General features: G+C 45.3%; 1 protein-coding gene across 1 annotated transcript; it reads right to left on the bottom strand.

Annotated features, from left to right (window-relative positions):
- Positions 1 to 367: 367 nt before the first annotated feature.
- Positions 368 to 23,598, bottom strand: LOC119170110 (somatomedin-B and thrombospondin type-1 domain-containing protein). The gene is made up of 4 exons (XM_037421163.2): positions 23,198 to 23,598; positions 15,395 to 15,589; positions 6,188 to 6,317; positions 368 to 3,032 (listed from the first exon to the last, which is right to left on the bottom strand). The coding sequence occupies exons 1-4, from the start codon at positions 23,502 to 23,504 to the stop codon at positions 2,759 to 2,761; spliced, it is 906 nt and encodes a 301-aa protein (XP_037277060.2). The 5' UTR covers positions 23,505 to 23,598; the 3' UTR covers positions 368 to 2,758.
- Positions 23,599 to 24,487: the final 889 nt, after the last annotated feature.

Below are 24,487 nucleotides of genomic sequence, written 5' to 3' on the forward strand. Positions count from 1 at the left end.
ACACTACGGCATCTGCAATCTTTATGTTAGCCATATGGCTGCTGGTGTTGATCTTGCTTCAAATACTGTGTCTAAATACATGCATTATACTCATCATCCTTCGTACGGCTGCATGCTGCTGATAAATGCGTATATTGAGTTCTTCTGCAGTGGTGGCTGTTAGCTTGTGCTTCTTTTCTGGAGCGTAAACTCTGGGAATAAGTATCATTTAAAGTATTGAACAAGTATCTGGAAACACATATATAAATTGATTCGACACTCACTTTAGCAGCTCAGGGGATTTGAAAACGGGCTTGCTTTTGAGCAGTTTTGTGGGTACATAAAAGTATTGATTCGATTAGCAATGCCAACAAATAAGCAATCGTCATTCAGAAATAAAAAATGTTTATTGACATTGGCTAATCTAAGGACACTTCTAACACCAACAAGTGTAAAAAAGACACTACAAGCTGAATTCTGAGTGGTATGTCACTACTTGGCATACAAAAATAAAAGACCACCAATAGTTCAATTAGCAGTGATCTTGAGGGCATCCAAGCAACCGTAAAGCTGAGATCTGATATGAATTGCATTTAAAATAAAAGAAATAACTTCGTGACCAACAGCGGTCTGCTTGTGTTTGTTTGAAGCGTTCTACAATACAATGTTTCTCCGAGATACGTCGATGGCAGTGCATTTATTTGTGGCTGCTTTATGAAACATCTTTTTTGTCAAAATTATTCAACTTATGTAGATCATGTCTTCATTGATTTCAATAGGTCCGCTTTATCTGTGGTGTCAAGTTCAGGAGTGTACTATAAAAGCGAAATTGCTGGACATGTGAAGTTGTGGTACCGAGTCGAACAGATTACTTCAATGGTGACTTCATGTTGGGATGCAAATTTTCTTGTATACAGTTATCTCTGTTTTCATTTGTTTCGCAAAGGTTGTAAAGCGATGTACTTAGACTGCTTCTGCAAGAAGCAGAAGCAGTCTTGTCTTTATTCTGCGGCATGTTTCATTGTCTTTGCGTACCTGGCACCTACAGGCTTTTTGAAGCAAGGAATTAATTAACCGTGGTTCCAATGAGTGAAGGTACATTTTGAAATACAGAAGCAATAGTGAAAACGTTACACATTAAGACGATGAAGTACTGCGCTTAAGCAAGAATAGCGTGGGAATTACATTGCGCTACAGTGCTTTTTAACTATGGCTGTATAAGTTGTTGAGCACGCTTCATGAAAGTGGGAAAAACGTTCGTCTTTGTAAAATAGGATGTAAACCGTGTTATGTAGTGAACGAAATAAATGGACTGCTTTCTCCGTCACGGAATCTTTCTAATTGTATACGAAACGCCACACCTTAAATGAATTAGAACAAATGATTCATGCTTTATTGCGATCTAGACTTATTAAGAATTCACCAGGTCGCCAAACGTTTTCCAAATAAATGTGGGTGGCGCACGCAGGGTCTGGAAAGCATGGTCCAAAATGGTACGTTTTGAGAAGTGCTGCAATATGAGCATTGGGGTGTGAGAACAAATATTTTGAAGTCGTCGATATCAAGCAAGCTATATATACTTGCTTCCTTTACATACAGTCAAAGACTGGAGTGTTTGTTGGCAGTGTGTCTTGGAGTGACTGCTTTTTTAATTTTATTTTCATAAACCGAGCCACTGGAATCTTTACTACTTATTAGAATCTTTCTCGCGGAAGGCTGCACATATGCAAATACTTCTATGCAAATATGCCCTTGTTGCTTATTTTCACACAAGTTATTTTCAGTAGAGCATAATTCTGTCTCAAGACAGCAGAAGTCATTTGCCCCTTGGTGTTTCATCTGGACACTGCCTGATTGTAATATTTAGCGCATAGTCACAAAACAGTCGAGACTCAATGAATACAATGGCGATAGGCAATGGGTTTAGAGCATTACGGAACTGCAGGTGTCATTGAAGCTAGGTTCGACTGTAAAGAATTGGTGTAACAGCTGCGTGAAAAGTTAGCATCATGCTCCACACCACAACTTCGAGTCCTGCCCACAGGTTTTCTTTACAAATACATCATACCTTGCAAGCACCTATTTAATATTCCAGATTTGATAAGCTTTAAACCTCCGGAGATTTAAATCTCTCTGAAAGAAACAAATAATGCAGCTCAGCTTCACAAAACGTTCAAGTGAATTGGAATTTTTTAGGACAACTGAGCAGACGAAGTAAAGTGAGTGCGAATGTAATAAAACTGCCTTTCATCCAGTGATCTCAAATGTGGAACTTCATGGCAAGTGGTGCCTCTTCTATTAGATTTATTGTCAAACCGCGTTATGTTTCGCACAATTCAGTAATTAAGAAGAACGCAAGACAGGCATATAAACGCTTCTATTGTTCCGGCCGCAGTCCAGTCCTAAACCTATGTGGCATTGATGCTGCGATGCGGCTACATCTTCCTTGTGTTTTTGTGACAAGGCTAACTTTCTCGTAGCCTATGCAGTTCCCCTATGGTCTTTCTAGAAAGAAGGACATTCGTCGTGATGACTGACAATTTTGTCGTGAACGCCAGGTAATACTGGTGATAAAACATTTTTTCCTGTCTTGAATTCTGACATCATTTCTTGTTGTGCATCCCACTGACAAGCGGGACAAATTTACTCAATGGTGGTCACGAGGACTATGTCAAAGATATGCGCAAACCTGTGACACATGGGTTGCTCAAAGACTGGCCGAGGGTCCGTGTATTCGGTTGACCACATTCTTTGAAAAGTATGACGCGAGAGAAACTGACTAGACGAAGATGAAATCTGGCTGCCGACCCTGTGGGCATCGGTCAGTGCGCTCGAGGCGCTGCCAGCGGCCGTGGCAGTGCAGGTGACCGAGGGCGGCGAATCGGGACGTGCGATCCTCCAGCCCGTGTCCCGTGCATCGATGGCCCAAGTGCTTGCGCATGGCCGTTACCTCGCAAGAGATGCACAACCGTTGTCCCTCGCGTAGCAGGTTGAACGACTCCAGAGCCTCGCAGGCCTTGCGTGACTTGGTCACTTCAAAGAGCACCACGTACCTGTGGGGATGAGAGTGCGATGAATGTGTAAGTCGTTGACTATGAAGGTGGGAATGTATGAGGCCAATTGAGACTTTTACTCTCGTCCCTCTAAAATTAAGAATAGAGTTTTGGTCATGCATGCGGTCGATAATTCACATCTCTGAAGATGTGCATGTCCGTACGCCCAGCCGATTCGAACACGAGGACCACGTGTCAGGCTGCCTGACTTGCAACAAGGAATTTATGGTCTGCACCACCGGTTCCTCCTCGACTTCATGAAGGAAACACAGCTGAAGAATTTTGTTTACATATTAATGCTGTAGGGCCAGCTTATGCAATAAAAAAGGACCACGTGGAGTGATGTTCGCTCTACACTATAGTGCACCCGGCAGACCCATGGATGCTTCTGGGGAATTCTGACCAATCACCTGACCACAGACAGAAATCATATAAAAAAAAACGCCAGTCCTGCACGGTAGGTGCAGCACAGTCACAGCAAAAGCTAGAAGAGCAGTCTTTCAGAGCCTTTTCAAAACACTCATTGGGTAACTACTGCAAGCACACTCATTGGTAACTACTGCAAGCACACTTGCTTGGTACCCACTAGGGCACTATAATAAACTTTTGCGTAGTAGGCCGGCATTCGCTATGCTATTTTTCGTCATTCTTCTGAGAAGCGTGGTATCTGCTAAACACTTGCAAGGAAACTCGTGCCAATTATCCATGCAATGGCTGATGATAATGAGGAATTATGGCTGTAGTGGGTACGTGCCAAAGTTTTTAGGGCAATAAGAACAAGCTTTTGTAATGGGTTCGACCATTGGACGGCCCTCTTGTTATGCTAATAGCACTGTGTGACCACACTGGTTGTTCTTTCGCTGTTTTAAAATGCTTTACGAGTCGTATTCACACGATTGATTTCCCGACATCAACCCTGCCTAAAGCAAGTTTGACACCAAATAACATGCTCCGGTGTAGCTCAGTGTTAGAATACTGGGCTAGCATCCAGCGAACCCGGGTTCGAGCCCCAATGTGCCATTAGTGCTAGGTGATGCCTGCCTAATGCAAGGTTTTTTTTTTCTATTTCGCGCGATGTGATTACGGTCACCGGTGGCGGCGGCGGGCAAGATGAAAATGCGCGTGACCCGAAAATGGATCCCATAACAGCTTCCGCTGTAATTGCACCCGTAGAATGTCATTTTTGTTAATTTCACAGTTTTCCTGAGAAAAATACTTGTGGAGCAAAGAACTGCTAAATTACAAGATAAATGAACCGAACAGCTCAGGAACCTTTTTAGTTTACTACTGCCAATCGGTACAACTGACTAAGAATGAAAAACAAATAAAAAAAAGATGTCCATGACGTATTTTGAGTTTACGTTGTCCGGACTACAGAAATTCAAAAGCGACGTGTGTACTCTGAGCGACCCCCAAAAAATTTGTACGGCGATAAAACCAGTGCATGTAGAAGCACCACAAAGGGTGTACATATAACACATCGGACAAGCTACAGGTATAAAGAAAAAGAGACTGTATTCTCGTGAAAAATAGATGTTTCAAAAAAGGTTCAGCATGTACACCTAAATATATAAAGTGATAGCACCCTTTATGCAACAGGAACCTGCACTTTAGGCGTTGCAATTTGATGCATTGTCACTGCAGCAATGTACAAACATGATAATAGAACCTATTGAAGTTATTGCAAAATATTTACTGATGTTGAGTCCTTCTAAAATATATACTGCTTCGTGGTAATATTCATCATTGAAGGTAACGGCAAGGTTGTCTCTACTCTATGGGCTTTATGCTTGTATTTACGTTTATGTTCTTTAGCAACGAAAGTACAAATACCTTGCTGCGAATGGGTTCGGGGATTTTTACAAGAACCTCGTCGAGGTTGTGGGGGTACGGTGGATACTCATCCTAGCGAGTGTCTTTCTCCCCGCTTTTGCCTCACTTGGTTTCTCTGAGTGGTCAGTACATCTGTGCCATTAGCTCTGGGTAGGTGATATATATTCCGAGTTCTAATAGCTTTTAGATTTGTGCTTTCCGGTTGCCCTGGGAATGCCTTGTAGACAATCCTCATTTTAGACTGAATTCTGCTTTCAGATTTATTTAGCACGTGGAAAGGTAGACTATATGCTATGTAACTCAGTAAGAGCGTCTTTAATATTGTAATGACGTCTCCTCCCTTAGCTAGCTGATCGAGGGTGAAAATCCCCCCGCCCCGCCATGGTGGTCTAGTGGCTAAGATATTCGGCTGCTGACCTGCAGGGCGTGGGTTCGAATCCCGGCTGCAGCGGCTGCATTTCCGATGGAGGCGGAAATGTTTTAGGCCCGTGTGCTCAGATTTGGGTGCACGTTAAAGAACCCCAGGTGGTCTAAATTTCAGGAGCCCTCCACTACGGCGTCTCTCATAATCATATAGTGGTTTTGGGACGTTAAACCCCAAATATCAATCATTCAATCAAAATCTATCCAGCCATAACGCGACCCAGCAAGCCCGTGATTTGGCGTCGACCCGGAGCGACAGCTTGCGCTTCTGAGTCACTTATGAAAGTCGGCATAGACAGTGGAGCCTTGGACGTGGGACCACTCTCATCGAGGTCACGACCGGTTTTCCCCAGCTCTTACGAATAAAGCATATGTACTTCATGTATATACTTAGTTCACTTCATATTTGCACCGCTCGGATTCATCATATGAGTGTTGCAAGGACGAATACGATCAAATGTAAAGACGTGAGGTAGGGTGAGGAATTTAAGTGAATAGCGTACTGCACGCCGGTCCTGAATCGATGACCTGCTAATTACATACACGGCCTAGACGCGGAGAGACGCGCAAGTTACGTTCGAATGCCATAGGGGCACAGGGCCACACTTCGGCTGCTTCTACTATTCGGCGTGTGGGTTCTTGCACTGCTGTCGCTTCTCGAAAATGAGCTCAGCGGTCCGATTTCTCACTACTATTAGTCCAACTAGGCTTTCATCCACAAGACCAGCGAAATTTGCAACCCTGAATTTATTGGTGTGGTTCCTATTCAAGGTTGTTTTTTGAAATGGTCTTCATGGCACGCTTCGTAGCATGAACGTAAGTTTCACTGGACCTATACGTATGAAGGTTGCAAATACTTGTACCAGGAAACTGAAAAGCGACAATTGGCGCTGACTTACGGTTTTGCGGTGGTGTTGTTCTCCTTGCTAAGCTCACTCTTGGGCAAGTACTTGAGGTTTTGTCGGATGTCGTACGAATCATTCATGGAACGCACCGGAGAGAACGTCACTGGCAGCAGCAGTGCCGTTTCTGAAAGAAAGGAAAAGCAACAGTGAACTGGCGTTGTAGCCGTTTCTTCAATGAAATCCCAATTCAGAGATACCTGAACACGTGAGGAAGTAGTGTAAACGAGAAAAGTCCAGTATTATTGTTTTTGTAAGTGTACGCAAGCGCGTTTGTGAAAAAGGAAAGTTTTAATCTCTCCTTGTTTACCGTTAAGTTACAGATTGCGTGAAATGCAAAATATTTGTTATGTGATGTTTTACCTCAACTTTATTGCCTAAACGTATCATGGCATCTCTTTTTCAACAACTGCTTATGCTAATGAAAAAAAAGGAGTCCACGCAAGCAGTCAGTCATAGTGTTGCGAGTGACTGTGTTTATTGACAGATGAGGTGAAAAGGCGTTGTGAAATAGCAGCGTACTTCTGAGACAGGCCAAGAACGCTTCCACCCAACCACACAGTCCAGGCGCCGCTCCACTACTCTTCTTCTTCTTCCGCGCCCCGTAGGCTCGCGCATCTTCGTTTCATTTCCCCCGGCGGCAGACGAAGCTCGCCGAGCGAGTTAAATAGGCCTATGATGGTACTGTTTGAGGCGGGCTACGTGAACAACTTGCGTAGTGCGCGAACGCCGGTTATTGGCTGTGACTCGGGCGACAACGTAATTCACGTCACCGAGACGAGTGACTATCACGAATGGGCCGGAATAGTTCGCTAGAAACTTCCGGTACAATCCTTTTCTACGAACAGGAGTCCACAGCCACACGTAGTCACCAGGAGAAAACTCTACGGGGATATGCTTGGCATCGTAGCGACTCTTGCTGTGTTCTTGCGAAGACAATGTTCGAAGGCGCGCTAGTTGACGTGCTTCTTCAGCGCGACACAACGTCTGAGCGATGAACAGATCTTCCTGATGCGAGAAAGGTAATAGAGTGTCCAGAAAACTCTGTGGATTTCGTGCGTAAAGCAGAAAGAAGGGTGAATTTCCAGTAACTTCATGCTTGGCGGTGTTATACGCGTAAGTAACAAACGGTAAGACGGCGTCCCAGTTCCTGTGGTCAGCATCAATGTACGTCGATAACATATTCGTGAGAGTTCGATTTGTTCTCTCAGTGAGACCGTTAGTTTGCGGATGGTAAGGGGTGGAGTGGCGATAAGAGGAGCCACAGAGGCGCAAAATTTCTTCAACCACATCGGCCATAAATTGTCGTCCACGGTCACTGATGACAACCCGTGGAGCACCGTGACGCAGTATGACCCGTTGTAACAGAAAAGAAGAAACAGCGGCTGCTGTAGCCGATGTCAGTGCGTCCGTTTCCGTATAACGCGTTAAATAATCCACGCACACTATAACATATCGGTGGCCCGATCGAGTCTTAGGAAGGGGTCCGAGCAAGTCAATGCCGACTTTTTCAAAAGGGGATGTCGGTGGAGGAATGGGCTGCAAATAACCCGCCGGGGCAGTGGTGGATGGCTTGTGGCGCTGACATATAGCGCAGCTGGTGACGTACTGTTTTGTGGTCTTCCACATTTTTGGCCAGTAGAACCTCTCACGTAGTCGATGCAGCGTACGTGTGAAACCGAGATGACCGGATGTTATGTCATCGTGCGCAGAACGAAGGACGACCTGGCGCAGGCTTTCCGGCACCACTAGAAGCAACGGGAGGCCATCGGCTGAATAGTTTCTTTTATACAGCAAGCCATTTGAAATTTTAAAGTGCTTGTCGACGGAGTTATGTGCAGCTTCCAGCAAAGGTTTCAGAGTAGGGTCGCGCTGCTGCTCACGTTTGAAGCTGCTGGTATCTGGAAAGTCGGACGAGACAGAAACTAAATAGTCATCAATGTCATTGTCGTCAGCATTGGTGTGTACTGAAGGAAGGCGGGATAAGCAGTCGGCATCTGTGTGACATCGTCCGCTCTTATAGGTAACAGAAAAGCTGTACTCTTGGAGGCGCAACGCCCAACGAGCCAGCCGGCCAGCCGGGTCACGAAGTCCCACAAGCCAGCATAGTGAGTGGTGATCGGTCACTATTGTGAACTCGCGGCCATGTAGATACGGTCGGAACTTCTGAATGGCGAAGACGACTGCTAAGCACTCGAGCTCGGTGACGGTGTAGTTCGTCTCTGCTCTGGTCAGTGTCCGACTGGCATATGCTACGACGTGCTGGCGACTGTTGCAGAGGTGGACCAGCACAGCACCAACACCTAGCCCACTAGCATCAGTATGAAGTTCAGTCAAAGCATCAGGATCAAAATGCTTTAGGATGGGTCCTGATGTCAATAAAAACTTCAGCTGTTGAAATGCAGCCTCACATTTATCATCCCACAAGTACGGTGTGTCTTTATGAAGAAGGGACGTCAGTGGGGAGGCAAGTTGTGCGAAGTTCTTAATAAATCGGCAGAAATATGAGCACAGACCCAGAAAACTTCGCAGGTCCTTCACTGTTCGTGGTGGTTCAAAGTTGCGAACCACTGCGGTCTTCAGTGGGTCTGGTCGCACGCCTTCTTTATCCACGAGAAAGCCTAATACGAGGGCTTGACGTTCTCCAAAACGACACTTCTTTGAGTTTAAAACAAGGCCAGCTTACGCATTCAAACACAAGCGACAAGCCCTGGTTATGCTCTTGAAAAGTCTTGCCGTAGATAATCACGTCATCTAAATAGCACATGCAAATTTCCCATTTTAGTCCACGGAGTACTGTATCCATAAATCTCTCGAATGTCGCTGGAGCATTGCACAAACCAAAAGGCATAACGTTGAACTCAAAGAGACCGTCTGGTGTTACGAAGGCCGTCTTCTCTTTATCTGAGGGATGCATAGGAATTTGCCAATACCCAGAACGCAAGTCAACAAAAGAAAAATAGGAGGCAGAATGCAGACAGCCCACGGCGTCATCTATACGTGGCAAAGGGTAGACGTCTTTTGTTGTGATGGCATTTAGGCGACGATAGTCTACGCAGAATCTCCATGAATTATCCTTTTTCCTCACTAGAATGACAGGAGCTGCCCATGGACTACACGATTCTTGTATGACGCCCTTCTTTAGCATGTCTTCAACTTGCTCAGCGATGACTTTCCTTTCGGAAGGCGAGACACGATAGGGCTTCTGGCGTATTGGTGGTGCTTGGCCTGTATAGATGCGGTGTTGCGTACGTGAAGACGGTGGCGTAACGGTAGACGTCTCGTCTTGGGCAAAGTCAAAGACTGAGGCGTAGCATGTGATCACCTCCTGCAGCAGCGACCGTTGAGTTGATGGAAGTGACTTGTTAATCATACGGTCAATGCTGGCAGAATAGTCGCGGTACGAGTTGGCGTAGGGTTTTTTTACATCCACCGACAGTTGGAGTGACCGTATGGTAAGAGTACTTTGCTCTTGAAAGCTTGCCAATTTAAGTCCTGCAGGCAGATATATGGGCTGCGCGGAAACGTTCACAGTCCACAAATCGGCACAACCTTCGACGATGAGCACGAGGCAACGAGGCACGATAACGTTTTTCTTAAGGGCGTTACTGAAGTTCGGCTCGGCTAAACCATAGTAAGAACCCGCACAAGAACGCGAAGAGTTTACACGCACAAACATTGCGGTATGTGGGGCCAAGCAGACGTCTTCAGACACGGAAAACACTTCCAAGCAGTCATCAACGGTATCTTTTGTCAATGGAGGCGGCAACACGGGACGAAAAATAATCCCACCACTACCACAATCTAGAGTTGCACCACATTCCCGCAAAAAATTTATACCTAGAATGACGTCATGGGTCGCTCGTGCAAGCACCGTTAGTTCCGCTCGAAACGTTTGATTTCCTATAGAAAGTAAAACAGAACAAACTCCAACCGGGCTCAACGTTTCTCCCCCTACGCCGCGGAACGTAGCACTCCGACTCCAAGCAAACATTACTTTCGTCCCTAGGCGACTTTTAAAAGACATGCTCATTATGGAAACGGCAGCACCGGTATCAACTAGTGCAACAGTACTCACATTGTCTACAAAAACACTCACTTTGTTCTCAACCATTACAACACAAGGGGGTCTTGCGGAAGATGATTTTGCGGCCTCGCCCCCATTGGTCGCACCAGTTAGTTTCCCAGTGGTGGTGGCGTCCCCGAGCGGCGACGCGGAGACGGGGATCGCTGTTGGCGTGCTGGTGGTGGGGTAACGCTGCGGTCGGAGCAAGGCGAGTCAGCACGTGCTGCGTGTTGCTGTTGGAAAGAGCCCTGAAATGGTCGAGACTCGCCAGCAGGTACATAGGGCGTGTACACGTTGAAACGTGGAGCTCGCTGCTGGCGACGGTAGCAGTACCTAGCGATGTGTCCAGGTAGCCCGCAGTTGTAGCAAGTACGGGTGTCGCGTCTAGTCGTCCCCGGCGAAGTAAACCTCGTCGGTTGATAAAAGCCGGGCGATGGTGGTCGAGGAGTGAATCGCTGTGACGCAGCTTGCCTGCGTTCCTGGTTTCCGAGTGGTCGTTCACTCCTCCGTTCGAACCGATCGGTGTAATTCGGGCGAGGCTCAAAGTAGCTCTGTCGCATCCGAGGTACCAGTGGTTCACGGGGCCGTTGGTCGAATGCACACTGATGGCAGACACTAGCGGTGTCCACAGCTTGCAGTTGAGCAAGTTCTTCCTTGACCACTCGTCTTATAAGAGAAGAAATCTCGTCCTGCGATGGAAGGTTGACACTTGCAATCTTGGGCACGTTGTCAAGACGTCCAAATTTTGGTAGGACTCTCCTCCTCTTTAGGATTTCAAACGCTCAGCAGTGTCTCCTTAGGTCGGAAGGTGTGTGTAAGTCTTCCTTAGTGATAAGGAAATTGTACACGTCTTCCGCGATTCCCTTGAGGAGATGACCTACCTTATCTTCGTCACACATGGTCGCACTCACGATTCCGCAAAGCTTCAAGACGGCCTCGATGTAGGTGGTGCATGTTTCGCCAGGTAACTGAGCTCTGCGTGAAAGCGTTTGCTCCGCCTGCTTGACCTTAGCTGTTGAGTCACCAAAACACCTCTTCAGCTCGTCCACGAAAATGTCCCATGTGGTCAATGCACTCTCATGGTTGTCGAACCAAAGAGACGCGGTGCCGACGAGAAAAAACACCACGTTCTCGAGCTGCTTAGCAGTGCTCCAGTGGTTGCTGCGACTCACTCTTTGGTAGTGCTTGAGCCAGTCGTCAACATCGTCATCCGGCTGCCCCGAAAAGGTCCTCGGCTGACGTTCCGGCATGCCGCAGCGATCTTGTCCTGGCGGGTGAGCGTGTTGCTCATCAGCAACGAGGTTGTTATGGCCTGCTCCCGCGTCCTCCATGACTGGTAGCTGTGGTGGCAAGCCTGCCAAGCGTCTGCTCCGTCGCAAAATCGGTAGAGCTGGGTCGTCCAGATCGATGTACCCGGCACCTTCCACCAAACTGTTGCGAGTGACTGTGTTTATTTACAGATGAGGTGAAAAGGCGTTGTGAAATAGCAGCGTACTTCTGAGACAGGCCAAGAACGCTTCCACCCAACCACACAGTCCAGGCGCCGCTTCACTACTCTTCTTCTTCTTCCGCGCCCCGTAGGCTCGCGCATCTTCGTTTCAATAGCACTGCCAAAATATCTGCATGGTTTGCCTAGGAAATATCATAACTCTCTCGACTTTGCACACAGAGCGTACGAATGAGACTTCGGTCTACATTTACGAATTTTTTTAGGCTACAAATTTTCGTAAGAGGATATTTTAGTCAATTGGTATGCGGAAGCTAAAGCGAAACCGAATGACCAATTGAAACATGCTGTTGAAAAAAAAATTTCGGGAATTATGACCCCGGTATTATTGGCCTGTTGTTAGGCTCTGTGCCATTAAATCTCAGTGCTTGGCCATTTGTAGAACGTATAGAGCATTCTTGCACTCTCAATGCAGCTCCCTTGATAAGCTGCTTAATAAAAAAAGGGTGTGTTTCCTTTTTGTTGATTAGCAATCGTGCGTAGGTAGCTTATCTCCAAATCATCGCTAAATTTTCTAAACAACGGGTTTCTTGCAGAATCAGCTACTATCCGCAACTGTCCACGTGAGTGAACAGGCACTATGAAGAAGATGCGCTAAACAAGAGCACAAAGTTCAACAGCGTGGTGATGTAACAATAGTTTCGAAGCGGCTGTGCAAAGTTACGTTGTCCTCGCTTGAACAGTGGCACGGAATTCTCACCCTGCGAAGGAAGTTGACTGAAGATTATGGCCGAGTTGGAGCGTTCATTGCCGGCATTGCTAAAAAGAGCAAAGCCGTAATGTAATTTAAGAGCCGAAGTATCTTTAATGCGAAAATATTTGCATTTTTGTCGGAGCCATTGGGCGTCATTGTGTGGTGGAACTCTAAGATCTGTTCGCATTACAACCAATACTAGCGGCTAGTCCACCATGTGAATATGAGTCCTGCTTGTTCGTCAGTATTGCTCGTCAGCGAGCAATTTTAGCCCCGAAGCAGGGCGGGTTCGGGGCATTGATCTCTGTAGACATCCCCCGTGCGTGAACTATTCGTGTGACCCCCAACGCTGTACGCCAGACGCCGTCGTAACCTTACTCGTCTTGAGACGCGAAGCAGGCGCCAATGTCAATACACTCGCCTCCAAGGAACGCACTCCCGAGCCCTTGCACGCCGTCCTCGCAGGACCGCATCTGCGTTGCGAATCCACACCACGCGTGGCAGCAGTAAACGTCGTATGTTTACTCTCGCCGTCTTCCGCGTATATTTGATTGAGCGCGGGGGATGCGCCGAGGGTTGACGGATATCGCGTCGCGAGGTCTTGCACCATGACGCACGCGGAGGGATGAAAACACCCATCCCCTTTTTCTCGCTTTCTCGCCCTGTGTGATTATGCCCGGAAGAGGCGCACTCGCTGAGAGCAGTCTGTATATGGATATTCGCCGTGACGTTTGCAAGAAGCGACTCGCTGGCTTCGGCCTTTGACACTTAGGAGTATACTGCGATCTATATATAAGGTTTGAAAATACACTTTATGCACTCTCGAACGGCTGGTAAATATTTCTTAACTGTCAAATCTATATGCGCAATTAGTTGTACCATACCTAATACCCATATTGCACTACTGGGAACAGCTTGAGAGTTGCAAAGCTTTGTGTGTAAAACTGAGTGTCGAATTGCAGTATATACACTGAAAGTAAGACAACATAAAAGAAATACAGTTAGCTTATGATAGGTTTTTGTAGAAGAAGGATAAAGAGAAAGAGTACAGGAGGGATGTAGCAGATGTGCGAAAAACAATAGAAGAGGCCAGCGGCGTATGGAGGATTCCTTGTCTAGTTCGAAAGAAACCCCGAAGTCAAACACCGCTCTATTACTGTGAAACCCGAGGAAGGGCGTAGCGTAATAAGGCAGCAATTTCTGTTCTGAAAGTTATCACTACTCCATTTACTAAAGCGCCAATAACGCCCATGTTTGACATAAGCATGCACGTTTTCCCCGGCAGCAGTATTACTTTGTTAGGGAGTATTACAAACGGCGTGTGCAACTTGTGCACTACTTTTTATGCGCTTTATTGACTTCGTGCTTGTTGCGACAGTTGAAATACGTGTCGTCAGAAGAAGGGTGCGTCAGGTTGTTCAAGCACCATCGAAGCGCCGGCGTGACGTGTGATCGTGCGTGAGCTCTTCTACGCCGTGGCACCTCACCACGCGCGGCGCAGAAGTCGGCCGGAAGCGTCCGAGGAACTTTCATCAATTTTAACATAAATGTGTTTTTTGCCTGGGTTCAGCAAGACTTTAATGATGTATTTCAGTCACGGAAACTACGTCAAACATACACACGCTCAAAATACGCCCGTTTCTATCAATGAGAGTCGAACCTACGACCTTTTGGTTCGTTACAAGAGTTGGCGGCTCCGCTGTTCACAGTGCCACGATCACTTTTTTCCTTTGATGCATGGAAGTACTGCCATTCACCGTACCATGGTCTGGCTTCAAAAACACGCCTTTATATCTACCATTGTCATCTCACAGTGGTCTTGCTAAAATGAAATGTGCATCATGTCCGTGAATTCCATGATAAGTTTCTTGAAAGTGTCATTTCTTGTTTCCGTTCCATTCAGATCGTTTCGAATAAGAAAAGTGCAATTATGTCGACGCAGACCACTGCCATGTGGCGACCTTATCCACAGCGTCAGCCTCACTCAGACCATCCATCCATAGCTTTGTGACGCGCGTCTGTCATGTGCTTCGTGTTGCCGTAATTACGCTTTCCGGACTCACTCTCGACCCACGAAAAATCTCAGTCGGCCAATGGGAAATACACAAAGCCCATTCTGTTCCCTCTAGTCGGGCTACGGTGTTCAAGTATTCTAACATGCCGCTAGTGCGTGACCTTAGCCCGAGTTCAACGTCCTACCAGTGACACTCTTCTGGCTTTCACACCGCTTTCTCCGATTGCGCTCTCGTCGTATAGCTACCACAATAATGTATGACCACAATGGTTTGTCTAGGCCTTAGTCATAAGCGTTACCCGTTGAAATATAAATGTACCACCAAACATCAACGTGGATACAACCACAATAAACGATTGTATGACTGTCAAACGCGGGCTCTCTCATACAGAAAACATGCAGCTACTACTGGAAGAACACGTTTAGCTTTTATATGACACCAATTTCTATGACGAAGGGATCAGCCAACTTTTTAAGTTAATTATAACAATTGCTTCTTGATTAGCGTGGTTAGCTGTATTATTTTAGATCTTGCCTGTTTATTTTATTCTGGTTTTCAGAATTGCCAGTCATCTTTTAGTCCTGTATGAGCGCTCTATTGTGAGCGTTACCACGATATGCGAGACCTATAAATGTACGACTAGCCTTGCTCCTAAAGTGCTACCCACTTAAAAGTGCTGAATGCACTCTAATAACTCCCATAGCTTTTCGTTTGGAGGCTGTGTAAGTCATCATTTTGGCATTGCGAGCTCTGCAAAGCAGCTGATGGTCAAGATAGAGCAAAGTAGTTATCGACAAGCGCAAGTTAGGGATACACCAGTGGAGGTACATGAACGCAAAAGAGAGTGCATGAGTTCAATATGCGAAGGCACTGCTGCTCTGTTGTCATTCACGCCTCCAAGGGAAGACTGTAGGTAACATACCTCTGTGTATCTTGTCCTGAGGCTTGCTGTTGCACCGGTGTCCATAGCAACCACGCCTTTGGCGCAGCTCACCGCAAGACAGACCCCCGTTCCGTGGCTTCTCCAGGATGGTGCGCTCACGACCCATGCCCCCAGGCCCGCAGTCGGTGTCACACTCAGACCACGGGCCCCATTCAGACATCTTGCAGTCCGACACTATTAGCAAATGAATAGAAGCACAATTTATTGATGAGCCATTCGCTGAGGTCGCACTGGCAGACGCAGCAGATTTAGATCACATTTATTATTCATCCTTTGTAGCTTGCATATGCACGTACCACACATCTGACATGAAATTATTTCAGGATGGACACAAGGCTGACAACAAAAAATTGTTGAACTTGAGAACGCATTACAATAATGTAAATTTACCTCGCCTACAGCAGCTTATAAGCTGGCATATTTCCTCTAGACTTCTCATATCAATGCCTCTATTGAGTAACTAGAAGCTAGGGTTGTCCGTTCCGGTTCTGTTTCTGCTGGCATTTACAGCTAACATTCACTTATCACAACGCCTGGATAGTTATTGAATAGCGCATTTCAGTTGCCTACTCATACTAGAGTCCTTTGTGACGAAAATTAAAGAAACAAAGTAAAAAAATCTTTATATACAGAAAGACGTTTCGAAGCCAAAGAGTGTAGCACAAGTTTTCTTATAATTAATATTTACGGCAACTATTCAGCAGGTGTAGCAGGAGTGAGCGGTACGTGGTCGAGTTTCAGCGATAAATATAAATCCGAGCGAAGCAGCTCTCATTGAAATCACTCTTTTATCATGATTTCAGCTCAGATGGGGAAAAAGAACTTGCAAAGAAATTGGGCGCCTTCATGCTTATATATCGAGGTTATGGAGTCGACAAGTACTGCTGACTGGGTGAGTTGGTGCATGATAAAATGGTACTGCTTCAGCGCAGCTCCATTTGAGCGTGAAGAAAAGGTGCTACTGTAAAAAAAAGGGAATAAACAGACGTGAGTATTAGCGCTCATTTTGTTGTATAATTTTCCCTTCTTGACTATACTATCTTTCTTTGACGCTTATGAAGACTCATAACGAATCACATAGCAATAAGAATGACTGGTTGTGAATGTGTGTGTGTGTGTGTGTGTGTGTGTGTGTGTGTGTGTGTGTGTGTGTGTGTGTGTGTGTGTGTGTGTGTGTGTGTGTGTGTGTGTGTGTGTGTGTGTGTGTGTGACATGGCCTCTGAACAAGCCGCACGAAGCGGAAAACGCTGCTCTGCTTCGTGACGGAAGAAGTTGCAAACTCTCTTCGTGCATCCATAACCCCTCAGGAGCATGTGCACTGTGGAAACCATGCCTCCGGCAGTTTCTATCAAGCAGCTGCTCATTCTGCGGTTACAGACCCTCCGCCGTGGGGTCATTAGCCGCGGAACCCTTCTGGCACTCCGAAGAGGGGAGGCGTCAGTTTCTACGCACTTTCTCCGCACTTTCTTTCCCGTGCTTGTAGCACACTTAATATAGTTGGAGCGATGCCAGACACGCGACACGCGGTTATCTCCGTGCGTGCCCCGACGCGAGCACGCGGCTATACTGGGTCGCCGGTCTCACCACAAAGAACACCCGTTATGTGAACGAACCGCAGAGCCGGAGAGGGATTTCCTCGCTCTCGCTGTGCGTAACATCTGTCCTTGAAGAGACAGTCAGTGAACTCTGCTCTCGAGTCGACTCTCACACCAGGCCACACCGCGCCGTCTAATGACAGCTAGGCTGAAGCGGCGCTGCGGCGGTTCCTTTGTGCTTCAGGGCATAACACAAGTTCCACCAAGAGTGCTTTTCACTCGCACTTGCATTCTCTTCGTGAAGGAGAACTTTTTTTGAGGTCTCTCCCCCTCGCCCTTGAGACAGAAATACCTTGTATTAGGTATGTTCCCTCCAACGAAGCAGCAGGGAGAAGAAATTGAAAGGGGTTATTAGCCTCAATCGTCAACGTCCCTTGGTTACCAAGTATCCACATGTTCGGTCTAGTAATTTGTGTTCTGCGAAGCGCGAACGTAAGTTGAAAGGCCCAACCCGTACAGAGAGGGTTTAAGCTGAATAAAACAGATTGCATAAAGTGCTGCTGCTGTTGTTCTTGACACACGCAGTTTGACAACCAAAAACTCTGATTGAAGCACCGGTTAAGTCACGTATAACAATAGAACAAAGAGTTCAGTCAGTCAGTAATTGAAGTGTTTGATGCTACAACCTGTTTTCGAGCACGTTTCACTTGCGTCAACAAACAGTTGATTTATACCTTCAAATAAAGGAAAACACGTGCCACATTTGCAGCGTGTCTGCATGTGTGTGGGAAGTTGGATTCTGTTTGGGGAATAATACAGTGTTGCGGATAAAAAGTACGCAAATTCTGTGACGTTCATATGGGCCACAAGAAAGCATGTTGGCGAACTTCAATAACTAAAAGAAGGGAATACTTAAAGGCTCGTTTTTCTGTGTTTTTATACAATATAATGAGAAATGAGATCTAACAGACATTAACGGCAAAGAAAATATAGGGGAAAATATTAAACCACACACACACACACACACACACATATATATATATATATATATATATATATATATATATATATATATATATATATATATATATATATATATATATATATATATATATATATATATATATATATATATATATATATATATATGCGTGTGCAGCGTAACCGATAAGAATAATATTACAGACAATACAGAAATCAAGAATCATTTTTCACAAACTACTATCGCCTCTTCATTTCTCGTCCACGAGATGTTGATCAGTTTTAGGCCAATCGTTGTATATACGAAGTTGTGTGATTGTATTCTTGAGCTATGTAAGACTCATAAATAGTTTATTAGAGTTATTTGTTAGTGTTGACACTCTATTACGTGCTAGAACATATAGTCAAGGAGAATACCACCAAGCAAACGGATAACTGGTGGTGTTGCGCATGCTCTATTTTTGTGTTTTTTTCTAAATCTGGCATTTTGGTGTTTTAGTAAAAAAAATTGTGGTCCCTTATGCTTCAGCTTTAAGAGTTAAACGTGATAGCGGTATCTAGTGTCTATAGTACGCACCTCAACCACAGAGTAAATACTTCTTATTTTATGATGTTATTAGAGAAGTGTAAATTGTGTAGTACTACAATATAATCAATAAAAATGAAACTGGCTTGTGTCAGTGAAGCTTCTGCATATGGCTCTGTTCTTTGTAATGGGTAGCATGCTTTAAGCCACGCGCAATGATGCTTGTGAAGTGTTTCCGAACTTGTTATGCATCCAATACGGGTTCTTAAGAAAATGCGCGCAGTAACGCGAGTGTCATTTGTAACGAATAGCCGACTTTAAACCATGAAGTTATTATAATAATCACATGTCCTGACGCCCGATGGCAACGTACGCTCCTACCACGCAATATTGCTATGACATTGCAGGTTACATTGTGAAACATGCAAGCAGGACGCATGTGTACGCAAAGCATGAACGCTATCTTCACTGCATTAATTAGCAGAGGAAGTTATTTTCACCGTACTTCGAAGCAGAAGTGTTACGCGATAGGTAACAAAGAAAAAAAAAGTGCAGTCGCGTGGCTGTTAGACATAACACGTGCTTTCCACGCAAACGACGCGGGTGTGATCCTCACTCGGGCCCGGAAATGCTTATTTTATTCGTTTCTTTCTCGACTTTTCGGTAATGCACAAGAAGGTAATTTTTCAATAACAACCAACGACACTGACGCCGGCACACAACGGCGACACCGTAATTTATGCAAAATGAGCCATTTAACACTACCGCGTTATTAAAGGCAGCATTATCCTAGCCCCACCTTTTTCCATTAGTGTGTTTTATACTGAATGTTCATTCTTTGTGTCTGCCCTATTTGTTCACATTCTGCCACAGCATATTCAACAAGAACTGTATTAAAAATTTCCTGACGTCTATCTTTAAAAAGAGGGAACGCGAAGAAGCTCAGGTCGCTGATTATCCTATACCAAAGGTAACATTCCCTTCCAAAGCAGTTTGCATTGAACTGCACTCAGCAACCTTTTGTAAGACCGCTGCACATATATACAAAGTTTACGAAGAGTCGGCCGTAGTGCGGTGAGGAATCATTCAAGTAACAGCAGATGGTTCCGAAATAATTTGAACAACCTCGTGCAGTTTGACATGCTTCAAACTGTGGGAACATGAATTATTTTGCGTTAAAATTCCACTAAATTTGGATGACCAGTTCCACTAATTACAGTTAAACTTGAGTTTTAAAGAAACGGGAAATAAAAGTACATTGGAAAATTGTTGCTTAATATTGCCTTTATTACATGATGAAAAAAAAACAGCTGACAATGCATAAACATCTTGACGCGTACCGAATAATATTCTTTACATGAAAAAAAATGCCAATTCTATGGTATAACAACGGCTCATATTCCTATTCCCAATAAAAATATATTGCTTAAACTTAGCTTTTTATTCTGTCCTCTATTTCTAGTATGGGCCAGAAGTTGTGTCCCAGCGGGTCAAAAAGACACTGGGCTTCAGATTACTTCTTCATACTTTTAAAATAGGTCAAGTTGCCATCAAAAATGTTCTCACCATCTGCTGCCAAACGTGTTTTTTTTTGATGCAGTGCATGATATACTTACCAACAAAAGTTTAAGTAGGCTTCTGCGCAAACACATTCTTGATATCTACTTATGTTGCACAATGAGGTGCACGTGTCCATACTGCTCTGTTCTAGTGATGCACGGATATGCGTACAATATCATATGAGCATATGGCCACAAGATACACGACAACGGATTCTAGGAGACTTGAGCTCATGCAAGCACCAGTCTCACAGTACAAATGTATTGCACATGTACACACAAAGTATTGATGATCGATGGATTGATTCATTGATTGATTGTTAAGTGAGGCCTAACGTCCCAAACCACTATATAATTATGGGAGACGCCGTAGTGAAGGGATCCGGAAATTTGGATCATCTGGGGTCCTTTCAACGTGAAACCAAATTTGAGCACTTGGGCCTACAAAATTTTTGCTTCATGGAACATACAGCCGTCGCAGCCGGAATTCGATCTCGCGACCGGCGGGTAGGCAGCTGGGTACCTTAACCACTATAGACTATCATGGCGGGGCACACAGAAAGTATTATTCCCCAAGGGCAAGCCTATATCGAAAAAAAGAATGTATGTGTGGAACTCTTAAGGAGTTTTCGCAAATAGTTCGTTTTGTGTCACTTTGTCTAGCTCTCGTTCCCCGCTAAGAGTGAACAATTTCTTGCCGTATAATGCAAATTTACGACGCAGTTTATCATTTTACCCTTTGCATGTTCTTTAGACCACGTCATGTGACTTATCACTTAATATAGCACAGCGAATAAACCAAATAAATTATCGTTTGAAAGCAAATATAATCAAAGGTTGAGGCTAAAGGACGTAAGCAAAGATAGCATGAGAATTGTTGGGGGCGAAGTTCTTGTATATACATGGTGCGTAAGCATAACGGTCGTAGCAGATAGCACTGATATGAGCAGTCCATCTCACAACAAGGGTCAGCTTCACTGCCTCTTGCATGACTTCCGTGTTACAAAATAGATGACGTGTCCTCGTGATAGCATGTTCTTGACACCCTGGTGACATGGTGGTAAGTGATATTCGGATGAAGGAGTTAAGGAGGAAGAAGCTGTCCGAATACGCCTGTACGTCAGCCAGCTGATTATGTATGCTTTAGGCGTTAGCGAAGGGGCAATACGAGAGCGACATTCGTATCAGCAGGAAGTTTGATAGCACAAAGCTAAACCTAAGAGATTTTACCCGAACTGCTGAATGCAATGACCTCGCTACAGAGAGCGTCCTGGCAAGCAATGCTGTTCTGAAGGCAGTGCAATATGATGCAGGGAATCACTTTATATTTTTGTGTGTGTAGATGAGTATAATGCGACTTTCTTTTTCTGCTCGAGAGTTGTGCGTGGAAATTTTTTGGCTTAAAATTGTTTTCATGTTTTCTTCTTTTTACTGCTGTATGACTGTGTTATATTGATCAGAGGTGTAGTAATTGATTTTCATGTACCTTTTTGCATTTGTGAATGACTTTTTCCGCTGCTATACTGTATAGGTGGCACGGCCCAGTCAGGCAATGTTTGCCTTTTGCCGTGTCTCCTTGGATACTTTTAAAATTGTTTTTAATAAACTAATAAAGAAAGAAAGAATATATCTACCCAATGCTAATTTGCTTGAATTGTGTAGGTTGCCAAGTGTGCGACGGCAGTTGAATAATTTTAGCAAAACAGAAAGCTGACAGTTTTTTGACTAATTGAAATCTTAATTCAGCGTTTCACTTGATTAGCCAGTGGTTCAATTCAAACGGGTAAGCGCATCAAGACACATACACTTAAACGGAAATGGGGAGTGCTACTTCCGACTGACATTCATAAAAACAGGCACATGCCAGATATGCAAGGACTTCACTCATGAGGTAAAAGGACCCATGCTTGAAAACATCGTCACGATTTTTTACGTTTTTTGTCGCTTGTATTATTGGGGTTGACGTGCACATGGACACAGGGAGACGAAGCAAAGTGTTTGAGGAAGTTAATAAGCCATAATGATTCCATGAAAAGTTGGGGTGTTGGTCTGTTGAACAATAGAGCGCAGGTTTGATTCCCGGTCAGTGCGGCCGCACTTTGAAGCAGTGGAAAAGCTGAGGTGTCCCATCCAAGCTTTGAAACCTAATCGACAGCCTCCACCACGGCGTGTCTGACGTTGATGCTTTGAATATATTTTTTTAAGTTGACATGAGAAATCACTTATTTCGCGAAAATTATTTTCTCAGAAACATCACATGCCTGATAATTTAATCTGTTAATTAAACGCCACCCTTATTTCATAGCCATGTTGCGGCTTGTTGTTTAAATGGGCGCTTCTTCCTTTGATTTCTATAAATGGTTAATTTCAGCGGTATAACAGCATCTACGGAAGCGTAGTTTGTGCACTTCAGTTTCGGAAAAAAGAGATATATTACTCTCATTAATTAGTTTTAGCAGAAGAAGGCCCATGCTGACGTGTAAATGCAGCAACGTGCTCCAATAACATGAACAACCGCTCATTTCTTGAGCAGCGCACTTTTTACGTTAGTTCGACAAGAAAGGTAACCGGTCTGACAGCGTGATCGGTAATTTCACCATAGTATTGATTTTCGCACTACTGATTATCGGCTTTGTGGCTCGGTGAAGATCTGGGTCTGAAGTGTATATTATACGACAGTAACGCTGACACAAGGACAGCGTTAGGAGCTCGCTCGAGGACGAATTGGAAGCATGTCAGTTTTAAGATTAGTATGTATGTTACGGGAAGAGAGCTATATTTATGGAATACAACCGCATAATATGCATGAGGAATAACATAGGCACTGCTAGCGTTCTTTTTTTTCAACATCTTTTTTTCTGGGAAGTATGTCTTCAGGGTTTTATTCGCCCCCGGGATAGTCCAGTGATGAAGAAGCTTGCAGTCGGGGTGTTCTATACCCGCTAGCAACAGTAATGGCATCGAGATCGTAATATGAGGTTCTCCAGTATACGCGCTTTGGTCACGCGAATGAACACCCATTCATCTTTTGCTTCATCATGCGGTTGTGATTGGCAAACATTGGGTTCACGCGATCTTACTGTACTTTATTACCCGATGAAGCTTTAATGAAGTTGGCGCTTCAAATCAAGGAGCCGTGCATTTTGCATGGTGCAATAAGAAGAAACAAAAATGACTTTACCTCCACACGACTCTTTGAAGTCGTCGCAGCAGTCTCCGAGCTGCATGCAGGCGTGGTCGCAGTAGCAGGACTGCTCGTCGCGCTCCTCGACCAGGGCGTTCGGTCCGCTGGTGACGCCGATAGAAGCGTGGGTCATCATCTTGCGCACGACGCACGAGGCGTCCCGTCCAGGGCAGCACATGCCCGCGGCCCGGCACGAGCCGTCGCCGCGGTGTCTGCGCTCCGGGGCGCCCTGGACAGCCTGGCCGCAAAGCAGCAGCAGCAGAAGCCAAAAGCCGAGGGCCGACCAAGTGAATGAGCGTGTCATCCTGCTATCGCTGCTGCTGCTGCTCTGTTGGGCGTGTGGTGTTTTGTGGCTTCCTCGGCGTCTGTGCCCTCACGGCCAAGGAGGCGGTGTGTGGTCGCGGGCTCGCCGTTGGGACGAAGACGTCGATCACCCTCCTCCTCTTCCATATTGTCCTCCTTGCCTTTCCGTTGGCGGGGACGGGCTGGAGAGGGGGCTTAACTGTGGGGGTACTTGTACGCGCATGGAAGGAGCGGTTAACTTCACGCTGCTTGCTTTTTGCGTGTACAGTCCGGTAGTGTCATCCTTCTCATCACTTACGCTGCAGCTGGTCGCCCAGGAGGAGAGAATACGCGATGGTGAAAGGGAGCGGGGTCTTCACCACTCCGAAGGAGAGTGCCTTGCGTGTTGCTGAAAGCAGTTTGTGTGGTTCGCCGTAGGGGTGTTGCCCGTACGCCTACGGGGCCATTAGCGCGGGTGTTAAGACGGCGGGGGGCCAGTGCGGTTTCGCGAAATTGGTGCAAAGGGCGTGAGGCACCAGACTTCACGTAAACAGGAGCATCACATTCATAGAATCGAAGGCGAGAAAAGAATGTTAGTAAGTCACGCTTTTTTTTCTTCTCACTGAGGTTCACATAGAAAACTGATTTCACAAGTGAAAAATCTCGTAAAGGACACGACCGTGCGGACGTCGACCTTCCGTGACTGAGGAATAAACGAATCAGACACAGAAAAGTGTAACGGAGTGGAATTCAAAGGCAGGTTTCGCATGCAGCGATTAGGTGTAATATTAGTGGTCAATGTTGACTAGCCTGTAAAGTGAAGGAGAATTCATAAGCAATGTCTATTGGAGTCCGTGAAGGAAAGAATTTAGCTGTACTCGTTTACAGATTATCCCGACTCACATTATACTCAGGTTTACAAATATTATATATGGAAGCGAAATGATTAAATGACTACCAACAAGAGAAACAGAAAAATCAGTCAAAAGCACCTCTGTTTAACGA

This window comes from Rhipicephalus microplus, unplaced genomic scaffold (assembly GCF_043290135.1).
Source record: "Rhipicephalus microplus isolate Deutch F79 unplaced genomic scaffold, USDA_Rmic scaffold_21, whole genome shotgun sequence".
Lineage (NCBI taxonomy): Eukaryota > Metazoa > Arthropoda > Arachnida > Ixodida > Ixodidae > Rhipicephalus > Rhipicephalus microplus.